This window comes from Mytilus edulis, chromosome 3 (genome assembly GCF_963676685.1).
Source record: "Mytilus edulis chromosome 3, xbMytEdul2.2, whole genome shotgun sequence".
Taxonomy (NCBI): domain Eukaryota; kingdom Metazoa; phylum Mollusca; class Bivalvia; order Mytilida; family Mytilidae; genus Mytilus; species Mytilus edulis.
Window position 1 is genome coordinate 40695737 of NC_092346.1, and position 19427 is coordinate 40715163.

Below are 19427 nucleotides of genomic sequence, written 5' to 3' on the forward strand. Positions count from 1 at the left end.
TTGCGAATTTACTTTATCCGATACTGTCAATGTACTTCAACGACATTATATGTACTTGAAATATGGAAAATACAGCTTAACATACAAAATGGTATTGTATGTGATGTGTGTAAAACGATTAAGTGTGTAAACATAAATAAGGATAATAAGAATGATAATTTCGTTTCCTTTTTTCGGTAAAATACTGTTTTATAATTCTGATTCTTTGATTGAGTTTACAACAGCTGGGTCTATACCATTGCTGATGAATTTTTTTACCCTGAGTTAATCACATGCCCAGTAGTTTTGACATGCCCAGTAGTTTTGACATGCACTATCTTTGATATGATCTTTAACTGTAAATTACTTTTAATACATTGAATGAATTGAAACACTTCTATAGTTGGGTTTTTATATGCTCTTCATCTTCGTATTTGAATTGCAATCACAACCGTTCTATTTTGAGCTTTTTTAAAGTCTTTTAAAGACGAAACGGTCAAACGGCGCTTGGTCTCTTCGATGAATTTTTACCGAATGTGAAGAAATGCTTATGGACAGTTTTTCAAGTATGGATTAGAAATATAAACAATGAATACAAAAAGGCAATGCAGCTCTTTATATTAAACTTATATATTACTTCTAATTCTTGATATTTTTTTTTAAATGATATTTTTGTTCATGGTTCGATGTACTTTTTATCTGTTTTGACAATTTGTAAGTTACACATCATGCACATGGGCAATAAAAGTGTTATGAGCTAGCATTAAATGCTATTGAAAATTTCTCGCTATTGCACAATATTGTGCAATTAGATATTTCTTGCTATTGCACAATACTGTGCAATTGAAAATATTTGCTATTGCACAATACTGTGCAACGGAAGATTTCTTGCTATTGCGCAATACTGTGCAATTGAAAATTTCTTGCTATTGCACAATACTGTGCAATTGAAGATTTCTTGCTATTGCTGAATACTGTGCAATTGAAAATTTCTTGCTATTGCACAATACTTAATATCATAATTTTGGATTCTGATTTGAACCAACTTGAAAACTGGGCCCATAATCAAAAATTTAAGTACATGTTTAGATTCAGCATATCAAAAAAGCCCAAGAATTCAATTTTTGTTAAATTCAAACTTAATTTAATTTTGGACCCTTTGGACTTTAATGTAGACCAATTTGAAAACGGGACTAAAAATTAAGAATCTACATACACAGTTAGATTTGGCATATCAAAGAACCCCAATTATTCAATTTTTGATGAAATCAAACAAAGTTTAATTTTGGACCCCGATTTGGACCAACTTGAAAACTGGGCCAATAACCAAAAATATAAGTACATTTTTAGATTCATCATATCAAAGAACCCCAAGGATTCAATTTTTGTTAAAATCAAACTAAGTTTAATTTTGGACCCTTTGGACCTTAATGTAGACCAATTTGAAAGCGGGACCAAAAATTAAGAATCTACAAACACAGTTAGATTCGGCATATCAAAGAACCCCAATTATTCAATTTTTGATGAAATCAAACAAAGTTCAATTTTGGACCCTTTGAACCCCTTATTCCTAAACCTAAACTCCCAAAGTCAAACCCAACCTTCCTTTTATGGTCATAAACCTTGCGTTTAAATTTCATAGATTTCTATTTACTTATACTAAAGTTATGGTGCAAAAACCAAGAATAATGCTTATTTGGGCCCTTTTTTGGCCCCTAATTCCTAAACTGTTTGAACTAAAACTCCCAAAATTAATCCCAACCTTTCTTTTGTGGTCATAAACCTTGTGTTTAAATTTCATTGATTTCTATTTACTTATACTAAAGTTATGGTGCAAAAACCAAGAATAATGCTTATTTGGGCCCTTTTTTGGCCCCTAATTCCTAAACTGTTTGAACTAAAACTCCCAAAATCAATCCCAACCTTCCTTTTATGGGCATAAACCTTGTGTCAAAATTTCATAGATTTCTATTCACTTAAACAAAGTTATAGTGCGAAAACCAAGAAAATGCTTATTTGGGCCCTTTTTGGCCCCTAATTCCTAAACTGTTGGGACCAAAACTCCCAAAATCAATCCCAACCTTATTTTTGTAGTCATAAACCTTGTGTTAAAATTTCATAGATTTCTATTCAATTTTACTAAGTTAGAGTGCGAAAACTAAAAGTATTCGGACGACGACGACGACGACGACGACGACGCAGACGACGACACCAACGTGATACCAATATACGACCAATTTTTCAATTTTTGCGGTCGTATAAATATTAACAAATAAGATTATTTTCGATCATATTAACGCAAAAGCATTTCATATTCTATAAGTTTTATTTTAACTTAAATGAGGTCTTTGCCGCTTTACTTCCTTTCTAAAATTTAAATTATAAACGTATGGACTTTGATGATACTGTTGATTAAGTATAGTGATAATTTTTGAGAAGTCGGAGTAATTCATTTTTAGAAAACAAAATAGTAGGATGACGTCAATTGTACACTGTAAAAGAGAGGCGAAATAGGGGGATATTCAATCTCAACTTTCTAAGTATAGTACTCGAACGATTAACACTAAAAGTCTTTTAAATTGAATTGTTCGATTCGCATTTGTGGTATTTATCTATTTTTTAAATGTAGTTCCCCTCATGTTTCATCGAAAATAGTCTAAAATGTTTTGACCCTTTAACAGATAGATGTTACAGGGTTCACCTATTGTTGAATGCATGTATTTGATTGTCGTTGTCTTTAAGAATTATTTTTTGTGAATAGTTATTTTTTTTATAACCCTAACACATCCTGATATTTCTACTTTTACATTAATGTGTATTTGTATAACGTTGCAAAGTGAACGTCTAATAAAACAATTGCATAATATAAATTTTTTTTATCTCATGTACTTGTATGATGTCAATTACTAGTGATGCAATTTTCAAAAATTCAAGTTTACATAGTAAACTATATTTAAGTACATAGTATTACAAAGCATGACCATATTTGCACTTATGATACAGATAGATAAAATTAATTTCATAGATGTGACGAATGTGCATAGTGAAACAATTTTTTACGCTTTATGGTAAGTCGATAATTTTTATTCTCATTTGCAAAAAAATACATCAGAGATAATACAAACGCTCCTTAAACAAGCGTACATTCAATGTTTGATTATTTTTTTTAAATGACTTTATAAAAAAAAACAGCTTATTATAAGATTTGATAATATTCTGTCCTTTTTTTTAACCTTGATAACCATATTTGTTTAACGTTCAACTATCAGAATTATATATATTTTGTACTATAAAATTAGAAATATATGTTCAAAATGTCTAAAATTCAGTATTTGGTGAAAGTTAATTCAATATAAATAAAGACAACATTAGTATACCGCTGTTCAAAACTCATAAATCCATGGACAAAAACCAAAATCGGGGTAACAAACAAAAACCGAGAGAAACGCATTAAATATAAGAGGAGAACAACGACATAACACTAAAATGTAACAGACATAGACAAAATCCCACGAGAATAACAAATATAACATATATATATATATATATATCATCAAAACCAAATACATGAATTTGGGATAGACAAGTACCGTGACACGTCTTATCGCAATGTGAATTAACACTCAAAAATAAAAGAAAACAAACGACACAACGTTATAATGTAATACACACAGAAACGAACTATAATATAACAATGGCCATTCCTGACTTGGTACCGGGCATTTTTAAAGGGAAAAAATGGTGGGTTGAACCTGGTTTTGTGGCATGCCAAACCTCGCACTTTTATGGCCATGTAAAATTTAACATCAAAATGATAACACAGGACTACAATATAAATAAATTGGAGAACACAATTGACAAAGAATCACACGAACAACAGCCAACAAAAGGCAACAAGTTCAAAATTTTAATATGCCAGAAGTGTATTTTGTCCACACAAGACCTACGTGTGACGCCCAGATACAAAAGTTTGAAAGCTGAAACGAGTACAAAGTTGAACAGCATCGAGGACCAAAAGATCAAAAAGGTTGTGCCAAAAACGGCAAGGGTTTTCTGTCAGTTACCAGAAAATCCCTACAATTTAGAATAATTTATACTTTTGCAAACAGTAAATGTTATAAAATGAATATTCAAAAGATGTACATGATAAAACTGAAGTATTAACTAATTATAGGAAACAACTGAAATACATTTACATAACCAGACATTTGAAACACAAAAGTAGACACATCCGAATAAGTTTAAACCTCTACGCCAAGTGACGTCCTATTTGAAACAGAAAAATGACGAAAAAATGACGTCATTTGAATTTGTAAAACAGATCATCAAAAAATGAAAAATGACGTCACATAAGAATGAATAAGATAGAATTAGGATTGATTTAAGATTATATATTTGAACTAAATACTGATATTGCATTTAATAACAAAGCACATTTTAATACTTATTAATATCAAACTAAGGTAGCAATTAACTATATTATAAAACTATGTCTGGTTTGTTTTGAATCTAACTTCAAACGTAAAATATCGTACTGATTACGTTGAACAAAATCAAATCTGATAAGACATTTAATATATCTAAAACCATAAAAGATAACAATGACTTTATTTAATATTAGTATTTGCTAAATGTCTTCATCACTTCGAGTTATGGGTTATTCATATAGTAAGCTGTTATTGCATATCGTATAAAATCAATTTAATTTCATGAAACCCACTATTTTAAGGGCAAAAACAAAATCTAGAGATAATATGATTTAAAATAATCACTTTGGATAATAAAAGTGAAAGTAAATTCAACATAAGCACTTCAGACACAAGGAATACATTAAGTGTTGTGTTCATTATTATTAATAAGCATAAAACCTTATTATTTAGGCACACTTTGTAATTTATTATTCTTTGAATATGTTGTTTGACAAGATATTGTAATGACATACATGTAGAAGAAGAGTTGTTTCTATGTAATGGTCACGAAAAAAACACATGACAAAATTATGTCGTATATTTGCATATTTGCATATGTCTTAAGTACATTCATTGGTCAAAAGCATCTAAAAAATGTAGTCATTTGTTTTTAAACCTCATATATTTGTATTATTATTAAGTTTAGCTTTTGAGTTTACATCTAAGATCCTAAGACAATAACGGATAAAAACAAATATTTCAAAAGTATGTTTTGCAGGGTATATAAACTCGTCAATGATACCAGGATTAAAATTTAGTATTTGCGCCAGAAGCGCGTTTAGTCCACAAAAGACTTATCAGTAACCTCAAATCTAAAAAAAAAAGTAAAATGGCCAAATAAGATATGAAGTTAAAGAGCATTGTGGACCATTAATTCCTAAAACTTTTGCCAAACAAAGCTAGAGTAATATATTCCTGAGATAGAAAAGCCTTAGAATTTCAAAAATTTACAGTTTTGTAAAAAGTTATTTCATATTAAGGATTATATAGCAGTCTCTCTCAATATATTCAGTAATTCTGACATGTCATCCTACATATACTTATTGTCATTGTATAGTTATTCTTATGTTATTTGTTTTATCTTTTTGCACTTAAATAAACTTTCACTTCGATAATTATTTTGATAAGTGTACAAGGTTTGTCAAGCCTTTCAGAGATAAAGAGATAGATAGTGACGTATACTATCTATGTTTATAAAGGAAATTTTCTGTTGTGTATATTGGATTGTGTATTCGTATCTTTTTATTCAAATGATATTGCCAAGAAAAAGTCATATGTGTTCTTGCCAAATTGACTTAGCCAAAAGACAATGACTTAACTGGCATCTCATGATTTCAACTCCCAAAAAAAAGTAAAGATTTCGTTTAAATGCATACAATAACCATCCACGAACAAATTTATTATCTGTCTGATGAACGATTTGTCAGAGACAATATTTACCCTTTCATTTAGGTTATATTTTGAAATCGGCAAAACCTTTACAACGTGTATTAATACTAACAGAATATATAGTGGGAGCAGACCAATCATTATATAAAGTAAACGCACGTTAACGCCGCGTGCACGTATTTTGTTAGTAAACTTCAATTTTCGGGTTTACTAGTAAACGCACGTATACTTGAATTGCGTTTATAGATATAGGAAGTTGTGGTGTGAGCGCCAATGAGACATCTCTCCATCCAAATAACAATTAATAAAAGTAAACCATTATAGGTCAATGTACGGCCTTCAACACAGAGCCTTGGCTCACACCGAAAAACAAGTTATAAAGAACCCCACAATGACTAGTGTAAAACCATTCAACGGGAAAACCAACGGTCTAATCGTTTTTGTGGTTGGGTGTTTTGATTCAGAACCATTTAGATATCTAACACTATTTTGTTATTCCTCATAAGTCAGCGAAATTTAAAAGACTACGACTTACTACGAATGTCATGCTATAACAGTCACACTATATAACAGAAAGTATCTCAAACGAAAGCACAAATAAACTAATTCATTTCCATTTCCCCGTTTCCATTCTCAATTTTATAATTCATAAAGTGTTATTTTCATAAGGTACTCATGCACTTCGCTTACGGATGTGCAGGCATTGTTTGATTACAGTATTGTGTTATATGATAACCTGGTACTTGTGGTTTTGTTTTCCTATTATTCTAGTGTTTCAAGGTCTTGTATTTTCCTGTACTTTTATCACTCATTTATTTTTTATCGTATATTTTGTTATTATATTGATTGAAAGGGGGACCATAAGTACTAGATTAAATCGCAACATGCATGTACCTGTCCCAAATCGGTACATTCGTTAATGGTTGTTGTTTGTTATTTCATTTTCAAAATTTGTTTCTTTGTCCAAATAATTTTGCGAATTTGCTATCCATACAAAATCACACTATAAGTTTGAATGTTATCGATCACAGAGTTTTCAAAATGAAGGACACGATAGCACCCGCTTAAGCCATTTCCTTCGTCTGTAATCTAGTGATATCTAAAATTTTCGGAATTTTGGATCCTCAACGCTCTTCAATTTTGTACTTGTTTGGTTTTATAAATATTTTGATATGAGCGTCACTGATGAGTCTTATGTAGACGAAACGCCCGTCTGGTGTACTAAATTATAATCCTCGTACCTTTGATAACTACTAAATTACCTGCTTAGTCGTAAAATCATATATTACACCAAATCAAACCGCAATTTTTTTTCAACTGCCAACATATGTTGTAGAAATTTAAAATCGACAATGTCACGATTGCAGCTGTGCAAGTTCTTTAATCGTATATAATTAGAAGCACTTGTCCTACCTTTACTTCAAAATTTGTATTATCCCGGCAGACACAGCCGAAAGCATAAATGGTTTTGTTTGCAAATCACACTAGAGTATCCGACGAAGAAAGGATAACGTATTGGCAATAAACTCTAAAACCCAACATTTTACTCCTACGTTACTTACTTAAACAGGTTCTGCTTAGCCTTCCAGAACACCAGAGATTACCACAGTTTTTAGTCGGGTCTTTAGTTTTCTATGTTGTGTCTTCTGTACTATTATATGTCTGTGTGTCTTTTTATTTTTGGTCATGGTGTTGTCAGTTTATTTTCGATCTATGAGTTTGACTGTCTCTCTTGTATCTTTCGTCCCTCTTTTACTTAAAAAAAATCTAATATTGCTTTTATGTTCCTTTGGATTTCAACAAAAGATGAAAAACTAGACTTGCCTTCATTATCCTCAATACCAATCTACACAATAATTTCCTAAAAGCAAATATTCTGTTTGGAGGTCTCGTTCAAGAGGGTATCACTATTTTGAGTATAAACCCGAAAATAAGTCGTATTCGGTGTGGCAAGTTCGAGGTGAAACGAAATTTTTGTAACAACTATTGCAACATATTCATCAGTACTTTGAAACATACTTGTTAGGAATAGAAATAAATATGTAGGCTATTGTTGATTAGAGACCGTTGATTTGTAATAAAATATCAAAACTACGTGTAATCCTTTATCTTCAATTAATTAACATATGTACTGCCAGATGCATAAGGATTAAAATTTAAATCCTTGATCAATAAATTAACATGTATTCGATATGCAGGGACGAATAAAATTTATTTCATATGATTAGTGTTAAAAACAAATAATCTATTTAAAAAGTGGTTTTAATGTTTACGATTTTATTTCATAACTTCTTGCAGCTGTAAACCACGATATACGGAATTATTTGCAATTGCATCCGTATCTGATTCCTTCATTATGTTAACCATGTCCTGTTTCTCGTTTGAGATATTCAAAATATTTTGTCAATAAACGGGTATATATATAAAGGCGAATATGAATGATCTTGCTCACTGTTGTTTCAAAATTAAAAATTGGAGACATCAAAATTACATACACCAAACATAACCACATGCCATTTAGAAAAAAAAACGCCAAAATATGCCGACGCCAAAATTATCCTTACATAACTTCGTAATAAGTAAGTAATCTATTTATGTAGTAATCATTTTATGTTTGATGTTTTTGTAGAAAGCTGAATGTTAAAGAGCTTTTGAATACATAGTTGCATTGATAAGATGGAACAAAAGAAGTAAGATACTTTTATAACTATAGGGATTTATTGTGTATTACTTAAGCCTTACTACTCACCAGAAATATCTATGGAAATAATTCTAGTTCAAACAAATTTTTTCACATTTGCCAAAATGCGAAATCAGTTGCTCAACGTATAAGTACTTATAAATTGTTTTAACTTGTTTACGTAACTTCAACGAGTGTTTCATGTGTTTGTTGTGGTTTTAATAGTATTCTTCTATTTGTACTTGTACTTTCATTACTACTTTACTGTAATGTTTATGTTAAAATAACGGGCCTCTAATGGTATTGACCCGATAAAGTGCTTCTGGCGCTTGTTATCTCCGGTGTGTCTGGTGTCGTCTGTTTACAACTTATATTAAAATGTTTAAAAATCGTTTAAATGGTTGGTTCGCATGGAGTGCCTGTGAACTATAGCTGGCTTTTCCTTCCGAGTATCAAGTTTTCTTAACACACAACTCGTCTATTATCTGTAATTATTCCATTTATGTTAATTGGGCACTTTAGTAACGATTTATATATGATAACGACAATCGCTTGAACAAACTCATTTGTATTGTTTGGCTTTAGAACTATTTTGATATGAGCGTCACTGATGAGTCGTATGTAGACGAAACGCGCGTCTGGCGTACAAAATTATAATCCTGGTACTTTTGATAACTATTTACACCACTGGATCGATGCCACTGCTGGTGAACGTTTCGTCCCCGAGGGTATCACCAGCCCAGTAGTCAGCACTTCTGTGTTGACATGAATATCAATTATGTGATCATTTTTATAAATTTCCTGATACAAAACTTTGAATTTTTCGAAAAAACTAAGGATTTTTTGTCCAAAGGATAGATTACCTTAGCCGTATTTGGCACCACTTTTTGGAATTTTGGATCCCCTATGCTTTTCAACTTTGTATTGTTTGGCATTACAACTATTTGATATGAGCATCACTGATGAGTCGTATGTAGACGAAACGCACGTCTGGCGTTCCAAATTATAATCCTGGTACTTTTGATATTTATCATTATGTTTTTCATTTTCTTCAACTCAATAATTGTACAATACTGTGGATTCATTATTATTCGTTGGATACAAATTTTCGGTTTACTGGTAAACCACGAATTCAAATATCCAACGAACTGCAAATTTTTCATAGATTGTATGCAGACTTTGACAAAACTACGAAATCAAATATCCACGAAAATGCAAGTTTTCCCCAATCCATGAAAGTTGGTACACACGAAAATAAATGAATCCACAGTATCCGTCACCATTCAATCATAGTTTCTAGCTGAGCAAGCTTGTAAACATGTATTCATTTTAATTTTTCATTTAAGGAATGACTGTAATATTTTTTCTGTCTATGAAAAAAATAACATAAAAAATTTGGTGTACACTGAATAACGCGCGTAGCGGGTTATTTAACAGTGTGCACCACATTTTTTATGTTATTTCGAATAGACAGAAAAAATATTACAGTCATTTCTTATAATTTAATTCTAAATTCCATTTTAAACCGTAGAAAACCATGAAAAAACGTTGTTAACGTCACGGTCACATGACTAAATTATGTCTATGGGCTCATAACAAAATAACGTCAGCCAATCAGAAGACGCGTTACATCCAAAATTAAATTATTTAGTTTTATTTTGAATCAAATTTAAAAGTTCAATAATGACATACAATACAAGAGATATTTTGAACCATTTGACTCCTAAGTGTAGATGAAATTGATTGATTGATTTATTGTTGGTTGCCTAACAATCATTTGTAAAATTATGGATTATACACGATACTTTTTGTGATACAAAATAACATGGCGAATCGATTTAGAAAATATTTAATTTTTTACTATCACATTTCAGGAAAGATGAGTGGATGTCGTTGCCAGTAAATGAAAAACAATTACATGATTTATTTCTCAGAGGTAAGCGTCACCCTGCTATGAAGATGGCTGATATTGCAATGAAGATGAAACGATCCCCAAATCAAGTTTTCATATTGCTTGTTGGTTTGAGCGGTGCTGGGAAAAGTTCCACAGTTAATTACCTTTTCGAAACAAATGTTGCCGAAACCAGCGAACTTCGGTCAGAGACACGTTCAACAATTGAATATACAGTGCAAATGAAGTCAACTGAATGGAGAATTCCAGACCTTCAGCTATCTATTATAGATACTCCTGGGTTTTGTGACACCGATGGTCTTGAACAAGATGCAAAAAATATCATGTCTATAAAATACTTTCTTGAATCTCATCCGCACATTAGAAAGAGTTATCCAAATTTGGTCATGATAGTACTGAACATCCAGGACAACAGAATAGAAGGGGAAAGCTCTAATTTTGCGAAGATGTTAAAAGGCATCAGTAATGTCAATGCGATCGATAATCGCAATCCAAATGTTGTAGTAGTTCTTACACATGCTACTTCTATTGCTCGAAACCCAAAACGGTGGGAAGAAAAGGTTGAACTTAAGAAAGCACAAGTTCAAGCTATAGTTCAAATTCATCTAGGTATTAATCCAGAGATTGTGGTGCAAGAAAACATGCCTGAAGACAATGATCTAGAGCCTGACGGTGATTGGTATCTCCTGCCGAACGGTGACAAACAGCCAAAGATATTATTCCAAGCGTGTAAAAGAATATTGAACAGAGCAAAAGATGAAATAGGGCATGAAGCTATCGCAGTTTGTTTTAGAAAAGGCTTGGACAAGAGCGTTATAACTGGACAAATTGTTCCAGCTTCAGCAGTAAAACCTGAACACACCCAAGCAATGCATACAATATTGCTCCAGTCGGTTGTTATGGTTTCGACATCAGAGGTAGGTAGTATGTTAGAGAATTACAAAAAGCAGAAAAATATAAAGACGCTTGATAATGGTATATTAATTCTACAAGTAAGATTTCGAGATCTTGGTATTTCCAAAACAGATGATCTGCAGAACATGTCAATAAATGACTTAATGGCAAAAATGTATCCAATCAGAATAACCAAGGAGATGCAGAAAATTTTAGAAGAAGTGTTTGGTTTATCTTACGAACAGAGTGCTGGTTTTGATTACCATGTAGGAAAAGGTTACAACATTTTTAAAGATTCAGCAACTCAATTTTCACCCTTAGTTATGCAAGAAAATGACAAAATTCAATATGGCCTTCCTGCAAATGTCAAGCTGAAAGAATGTGCCTCGTTTGAAATCAAATGTGAATCGATAAAAGATACCAATGATTATGTAACCCAGCGGTTAAGAGAGTTACATGTAGATACAGAAGGAGGCGTCAATTTCGAATCCTTTAATTTACAAGTTCGAAGTGGGTATAATGAAAGCAGTGTGTCCAGCAACTCTGCAAGGCAAACACTAGATAAGTCATCGTTCTCAGTAGAACACAGAATTCAACAAGTAGAGGTTCGGCAACCGTATATAACCACTGACAATTTTAAAGATGATGTCATAGCTCTACCTGCAGACTATAACCTGAAAGATGAAAGTAATCTGTCGAGGTGGAAAGCTTTTTTTGACAAATGGGGAATGTATGTCGTTACTGGTGCCTACATAGGAGGATCCTTAACTGGTCAGGTAAAGGTAGTGAAGGAGCAGTCTGTACACAGCACTTTTGAAGATGCACAAACTGCTTTGGCAATTAAAATGTCTTTTCTTCAGAACGATGCAGCGTTAGATTTTTCAAAAGAAGATGAACAAAGTACCATTAAGAAGAATATTTCCACCATTCATTCTTTATCTTTAAATTGGAGCGGCGGGAACAGAAAAACATATAAAACATCTTTAGAAAACATTGATCGAAACGATTGGATTGCATGGGTAGAGTCTTTGGAGTATTCTCCAGTTCCTCTATGGAGTTCTCTTGATCTTCTACCTTTATACCATCTGGTAACTGAAGTAAGTCAAGAAAAAGGTACGAAAGTGCAGATGGCTATGAACTTAGCTTTGAAGGGTCAATTTATTTTTACCCAACCCACAGTTGATAATAGGAATACAGCTGCTCCGTCCAATAGCACTGGTGGCGGTTGTTTCCATGAAGATTCTCTAGTATTGCTCCACAATAGAAAGCTAAAACGTATGATAGAACTCTTAGTTGGTGACAAGATTTTGACCATGGACAACAATGGGACACTTGTGCAAGACGAAGTAATTGCATGGATCCATCAAGTAAAGACCGGTCAGTATATATTTCTTCAGATTGTTCATGACCTTGGCATGATTACACTGACTCCGGAGCATATTATATTTATAGGAAAGAGTCGAAACCCACAACATGCTTCCAATCTAAGACTAGGAGATGAATTAAGCTTTTTCACAACTCATGATGACCGTCAAACAGTAACCATGGCTATTGTTTCGTCTATACATAAGGTAGAAGGAAGAGGAATTTATGCTCCATTGACGTACAGTGGGCGTCTACTGGTGGACAATATTGATGTCAGCTGTTACTGTACACTTAATCCAATACAGGCAGTTGGAAGGGAAATCATATCATCCCATACACTTGCTCATGCTAGTTTCTTTCCATTGAGGTTAGCTTTCAAATTTGGTTTTAACATCAATAACAGTCAATTGGATGACGAAACTGGAATTCATGGCTATGCGAGATGGCTAATGAAAGTTATACTTGGGTGAGTATCGTATTTGCTTTGAATAATACTTTATTTCAAACAATGATTGATTCATTTATTGTTATGAACGTTGAATGGCAAATCGATTATTATCAATTAATACAATGGATTTTTATTTTACTTATTGACAAAAGAAGATGTGACATGAGTGCCAATAAAACAACTCTTCATCTAAGTCACAATTTGTAAAATTAAACCATTATAGGTAATAGTATGATCTCGAACACAGAGCCTTGGCTCACATCGTACAGCAAGCTATAAATGGCCCCAACAATTACTAGTGTACAACCATGTAAACGGGAAAACCAACAGTATGAATTATTTCATTCAAATTATTACAACTTTGAAACTAGACGATTCCATAAGATACCTTCCATTTACTGATTTCTGACTCTTTCATTGGTATGATATGCCCATTTACAAGTATATCAAAAGGTTTCAGATCTACGCCATTGGTGAGTCTTTTGGAGACGAAGCGATGACCCGGCTTACATATCGTAGCCTCTACTATTATTATAAGTTATTTCTATCTTATACACCTTTTTCTGGACGTATTTAAGATTAAGTTGTATGTTTGTTTGAATTTTTTAGTCAGTTTTGTTGTGTGTCTGTGATGTATGTTTACCAACTGTTTTTTGGCAGATGAAAAACAATTATTGTGACATTAACCTATTAAACTATAAAAAAAAATGACATACAAGTGGAATGTTTAGATAGCTAGAAAACCAGGTTTAACCCGCAAAAAAACAAGAAACAAGAATTTAAATTAAAGTGAAGTGTAAACATGCCCTGTTACTGTAAAAACTATTTACAAATAAGTATAATCATAGTTAATTTATGTATCTTGGGTTTTTTTTTCTTTTTTCTTCTTATAATGATTTGATATACATAACAAGTAGTAAATAAAAGAGAAAGAGAAAGCGATCACATGCATTGCATGTTTCCAAGTCTATTTTTCTCGACGCCAAACAACTAGTATTTAGAAATCCAAAACCTAATACAATCGTTCAAGATTGTGTTAAATAAATAAGCCCTTGTATTGTATTTTGCTACAGGTTTTTATATGATTTATCTTTTTTATACAGGAAGTAACTAAAAAGAAGACCAATTTAGACGAACGGATTACGTATTTTGATGTCCTAAAGCCTGTTTTGACTATGTATGATTAAGCAAAAGAAAATGATTTCATTTTATGAAATGTAAATAAGTTTATTTTATTTCCTTAGTATTAATTAGATGATAATTTCATTTTTTTTCAATCTATATAAAATTCCTTCATATATGTAGAATAGAGTTTATAATATCGTTGAGAAGTATATGACACCTATCTGTACACATTCCTTTCATTAAATAAAATATTTGTCCGGAAAGTTTACAGGAATTCGATTTTGATACGATCTAAATAATCATATCAAAATGATTCCATCGTTTATTGCACAAAACTGATTTTCTGTGGCTAACAAAAAAGTACCAAGTTGAACTTTTTGGAGCAATCTACACTCAGTTCAATTTTATCCTTGAATAACTTGGGATTGTTTTGCAATTAACGCATTTAAAGTCAAATATAAAAATAAAGACTCCAACGATCAGATATTTTAAACGTTTAAATAGAATGCTAACAATATTTAACATGTTTAACTCCTGCAACATTCTTTTAATTCTTTAGCTTATACCACATTTAAAATCTTAGTACCAATGTTAGGTATTAACCTTCATCATTTAGTCATGCAACATATGGGAGTGTTAATCTGAATCAAAGACAATGTGCATGTTTTGTAAAATTATGTAAAGAGGTTTGCAAAATTTGTGGACAAATTCTGGTCAAATAATGTCTTATTAATTCATATAGTGTTAACAAAAACAAATTCATTGTATTCATTTAAATGCATCCTATCTTCAGATATTCAAACAGAAATGCAGTATCTAAAAAAAAATTTGTATAATGAAGCCTGTGAAATCATACATATGTGGGTTAATAAATGGAAAGATAAAATATGTACACTGTAAAATATTTTCATTATGAATTAATTGCTTTGGCAGTTAAAATACCAACAAAGGTTTATATCTCTTGTGTAATCTTTTGTTTATAATATTAATATTTTTAGTTTTATATTTATGGTATTGCAGTGACATTTTGTTATCTAAAAATCCTTTTCATTTGTATTTCTTTGTATTTCTGTGTCATGTATTCAATAAGACAGAGTGTTGGACTTATCATTAAGGTAGCAAAATCCAATGACGATAAGTAGATTTTTAAACAAATGTATGTTTCTAACTGATACGAATAAGAATATGTGGACAGTACTTGGGTTTAATCAATGGAATAATTTGATAGCGTTATGGCAATTGATCAGCTATAAAAATAAAAGTTATAGGAGGAGGTTGAGCTGAGGATTTATAGAAAAAAAAGAAGATAATGATAACCATAATTCTAGATATCACCCATAGAAATCCTCTAGACACACAATTGATCATAAATAAATTACTTTTGGGGAAAATGTTAAAAGCAAATTACATTGCGGCATGTACTTAAAATGAATACGGAATAAAATCAATGCAATGTGTTATTAAACTTCTATTGGTTGATTTTTATCCAGGTGGGCGGAGTTAGGACCATATCAGTAGCAACCGGCTTACAGCAGTCTCAAAAATGATATAACTTCTCCCGCAAGATCGTTTTGGTGCATAGGGTGTGCATTTTCTTTTTATACTTATAATTCCTGAAATGTAAAGCTTTCTCATTTGTCAAATCTAATTGTTTGTGATTAATCACCATTCCTAAAGTATCCTCATGGACATGTGTGAATTATATTGAGGTTAATGAGGTTCAAATTGGAAAATCCTCTTTCATTCAATTGTGACACATCCATTTGTGTTCCTTGACCAGTTATCTTTAAACTAGGTAATATTTCAAAGAATATTTTATATCTAATTAGATTTAGTAATTTGATATCAAATGAGATTGCAAACTTAATTGAAGGTTAATGAGAGAATGAAATAAGAAAGTGATAATCTGGGACCCAGTTTAAGAATTACAAAGAATCTAATTGGTGTCTAATTTATGAAACTTAGAGCTGGGTTAAAGAAATTACATCAGTTTAATATTTGCCTGATTGGGGTGAAAAAATCTTTGTACAGTTCTACCTTAAATATGGTTCCTTTGTATTTTGATTTCGTCCACTCTGATGTGTTTTATCTAAATATTATATGGAAATATTGGCTTTAATAATTCTTAATGAATGACTGAAAGAGTATGATTAGAATGTTCTATATCCATCTTTTTCGGAGGATACAATTAATATTGAACTAGATGGTTATAATTGTACACGTGTAAACAATTCCGGTAAAATCTTTTATACCACAGTTGGTAGACTAGAAAAATATGTATTGTTCTCATGTTATAGTATTAAATGGGGTTTTTTTGAAAAATTATTCGAAAGTGAGGGACGTATATATATTTTTTTCAAAACTGAAGCAGACATCACTTGATGGTATAAAATTTCTATTTTTCTTATACCCCAAACGCATCAAGCTGATCGTCATAAAAAAAATTAATTTCTTCAAAATATATTCTGAACACTAGACCATTGCATCTTGCAGCCGTAACATGTTTAACTATAGAATGGTTCTGTGCTTATTTTATTTTTTGTCTTGCTAGTATTATAGAACACATGTTTAGATGAAAATTCAATTAGATGATAATAAAGTTTTGCATTTGAATTTTTGTTAACAGTTCTTATTTCACCGACAAATTTGAGAAACAGAATTATGCTGATTTATTGTTTTTGGGGAGATTGTCGTAATATCGTTTCATTACTTTTAAGTTTGCTTTGTTAATCTCGTATAAGTCAATTCGATTTGGAAAAGTCCCCCTTTTCAATACACACATCTTAAATGAAATTATTTGACTTTCGCAAAATACATTAACAGATAAATACCCAGTTGGATTAATATTCAAAAATTTAAAAAAAAAACAAACATAAATTTTGGGCGCTTAATATCTTCCTGTTTGGTGTGAGACAAGGGCCCGTGTTTAAGGCAGTAATTTTTCCAAGAATTAGATTTTTTTCAATATTAGACTTTTAGATTGTCAACATTTAAAACATTCATGATTAAACACAGTACTAAAACGATATGCTCCAGCTTTTGTTTTTGTTCTATGAGGATTTCCTTTGTTTTTACAAAGAAACAGCTATCTTAATTTTTCTGGTCACTAGGTTTGAAATCAGATTATATAGCCAAACAGCATGCAACATAACAGCACATAGCAACGTTAAAGGGTATACCTTTAACTTAATCTGATTTTATGGTGGTTTGAAAGTCTTTCGTTATGACTACTGCAAGTAATAGTGTGTATATGGTTTTTATAGTTCGTTCCTGTGTTGTATTGTTTAACCACTGCCCAAGGTAAGGGGAGGGTAAAAAGTAAGAACACAAGAATACTGAACTCCCAGGAAAATTCAAAATGGAAAGTCCAAAATCAAAAGTCCAAACACATCAAACGAATGGATAACAACTGTCATATTCCTGACTTGGTACAGGCATTTTCTAATGTAGAAAATGGTGAATTGAACCTGGTTTTATAGCTAACTAAACCTCTTCACTTGTATGACAGTCGCATCAAATTTCATTACATTGTCAACGATGCGTGAACAAAACAAACATACTCAAAGATCAAAGAGTAAAAATGTCAAAAATAGGGGTACAGCAGTCAACATTGTGTTATCATCTTAATCACTATAAAAACAACAAATGTAACGAAGAGGCACAAAAAGGCATACATCAAATTCATTTTATTTATCTATGTAAAGTCTACCCGTAATTGATGGAAGGTTTTCAGTACTGGTGTAAAATTTCGCGTTTGAAATTCGCACAGGTAGACATAAAATAATTTTGTCGTTCAAAGTATGACGTCATACATAAATGCAGAGTCACGTAAAGTAGATATAACAAAAAACAGACTTAACAGTAAAAGTAAAAATAATAAATAAAATAATTGTGTGGTTCAAATTATAACGGGATACATAAGTACAGAGTCACGTCAAATGTATATCATAACTAGAGGCTCTCAAGAGCCTGTGTCGCTCACCTTGGTCTATGTGCATATTAAACAATGGACACAGATAAATTCATGACATAATTGTGTTTTGGTGATGGTGATGTGTTTGTAGATCTAACTTTACTGAACATTCTTGTTGCTACTATTATCTCTATCTATAATGAACTTGGCCCAGCAATTACAGTGGAAAATATTTTATAAAAATTTACAAAAATTTATGAAAAATGTTTAATTTGAACTATAAAGGGCAATAACTCCTTAAGGGGTCAATTGACTATTTTGGTCATGTAAAACTTATTTGTAGATCTTATTTTACTGAATGTTATTGCTGTTTACAGTTTATCTCTATCTATAATAATATTGAAGATGATCACAAAAAACAGCAAAATTTCCTTAAAATTGTCAATTCAGGGCAGTAACCTAACAACGAGTTGTCCGATCCATATGAAAATATCAGGGCAGATAGAACTTGACCTGATAAACAATTCTACCACATGTCAGATTTGCTCTAAATGCTTTGGTTTTTGAGTTATAAGCCAAAAACTGCATTTTACCCCTATGTTCTATTTTTAGCCATGGCGGCCATCTTGGTTGGTTGGCCGGGTCACGCCACACATTTTTTAAACTATATACCCCAAAGATGATTGTGGCCAAGTTTGGATTAATTTGGCCCAGGAGTTTCAGAGGAGAAGATTTTTGTAAAAGATTACTAAGATTTACGAAAAATTGTTAAAAATTTATTATAAAGGGCAATAACTCCTAAAGGGGTCAACTGACCATTTTGGTCATGTTGACTTATTTGTAAATCTTACTTTACTGAACATTATTGCTGTTTACAGTTTATCTCTATCTATAATAATATTCAAGATAATAACCAAAAACAGCAAAATTTCCTTAACATTACCAATTCAGGGGCAGCAACCCAACAACAGGTTGTCCCATTCATCTGAAAATTTCAGGACAGATAGATCTTGACCTGATAAACAATTTTACCCATGTCAGATTTGCTCTAAATGCTTTGGTTTTTGAGTTATAAGCAAAAAACTGCATTTTACCCCTATGATCTAGTTTTAGCCATGGCGGCCATCTTGGTTGGTTTGCCCGGTCAGGCCACATATTTTTAAAACTAGATACCCCAAAGATGATTGTGGCCAAGTTTGGATAAATTTGGCCCAGTAGTTTCAGAGGAGAAGATTTTTGTAAAAGTTAACGAC

General features: G+C 31.7%; 1 protein-coding gene across 1 annotated transcript; it reads left to right on the forward strand.

The window, feature by feature from the left end:
• Positions 1 to 2885: 2885 nt before the first annotated feature.
• LOC139516511 (uncharacterized) lies at positions 2886 to 16874 on the forward strand. Its single transcript, XM_071306664.1, has 4 exons — positions 2886 to 3047; positions 8467 to 8527; positions 10392 to 13154; positions 14240 to 16874. The coding sequence occupies exons 2-4, from the start codon at positions 8514 to 8516 to the stop codon at positions 14244 to 14246; spliced, it is 2784 nt and encodes a 927-aa protein (XP_071162765.1). The 5' UTR covers positions 2886 to 3047; positions 8467 to 8513; the 3' UTR covers positions 14247 to 16874.
• Positions 16875 to 19427: the final 2553 nt, after the last annotated feature.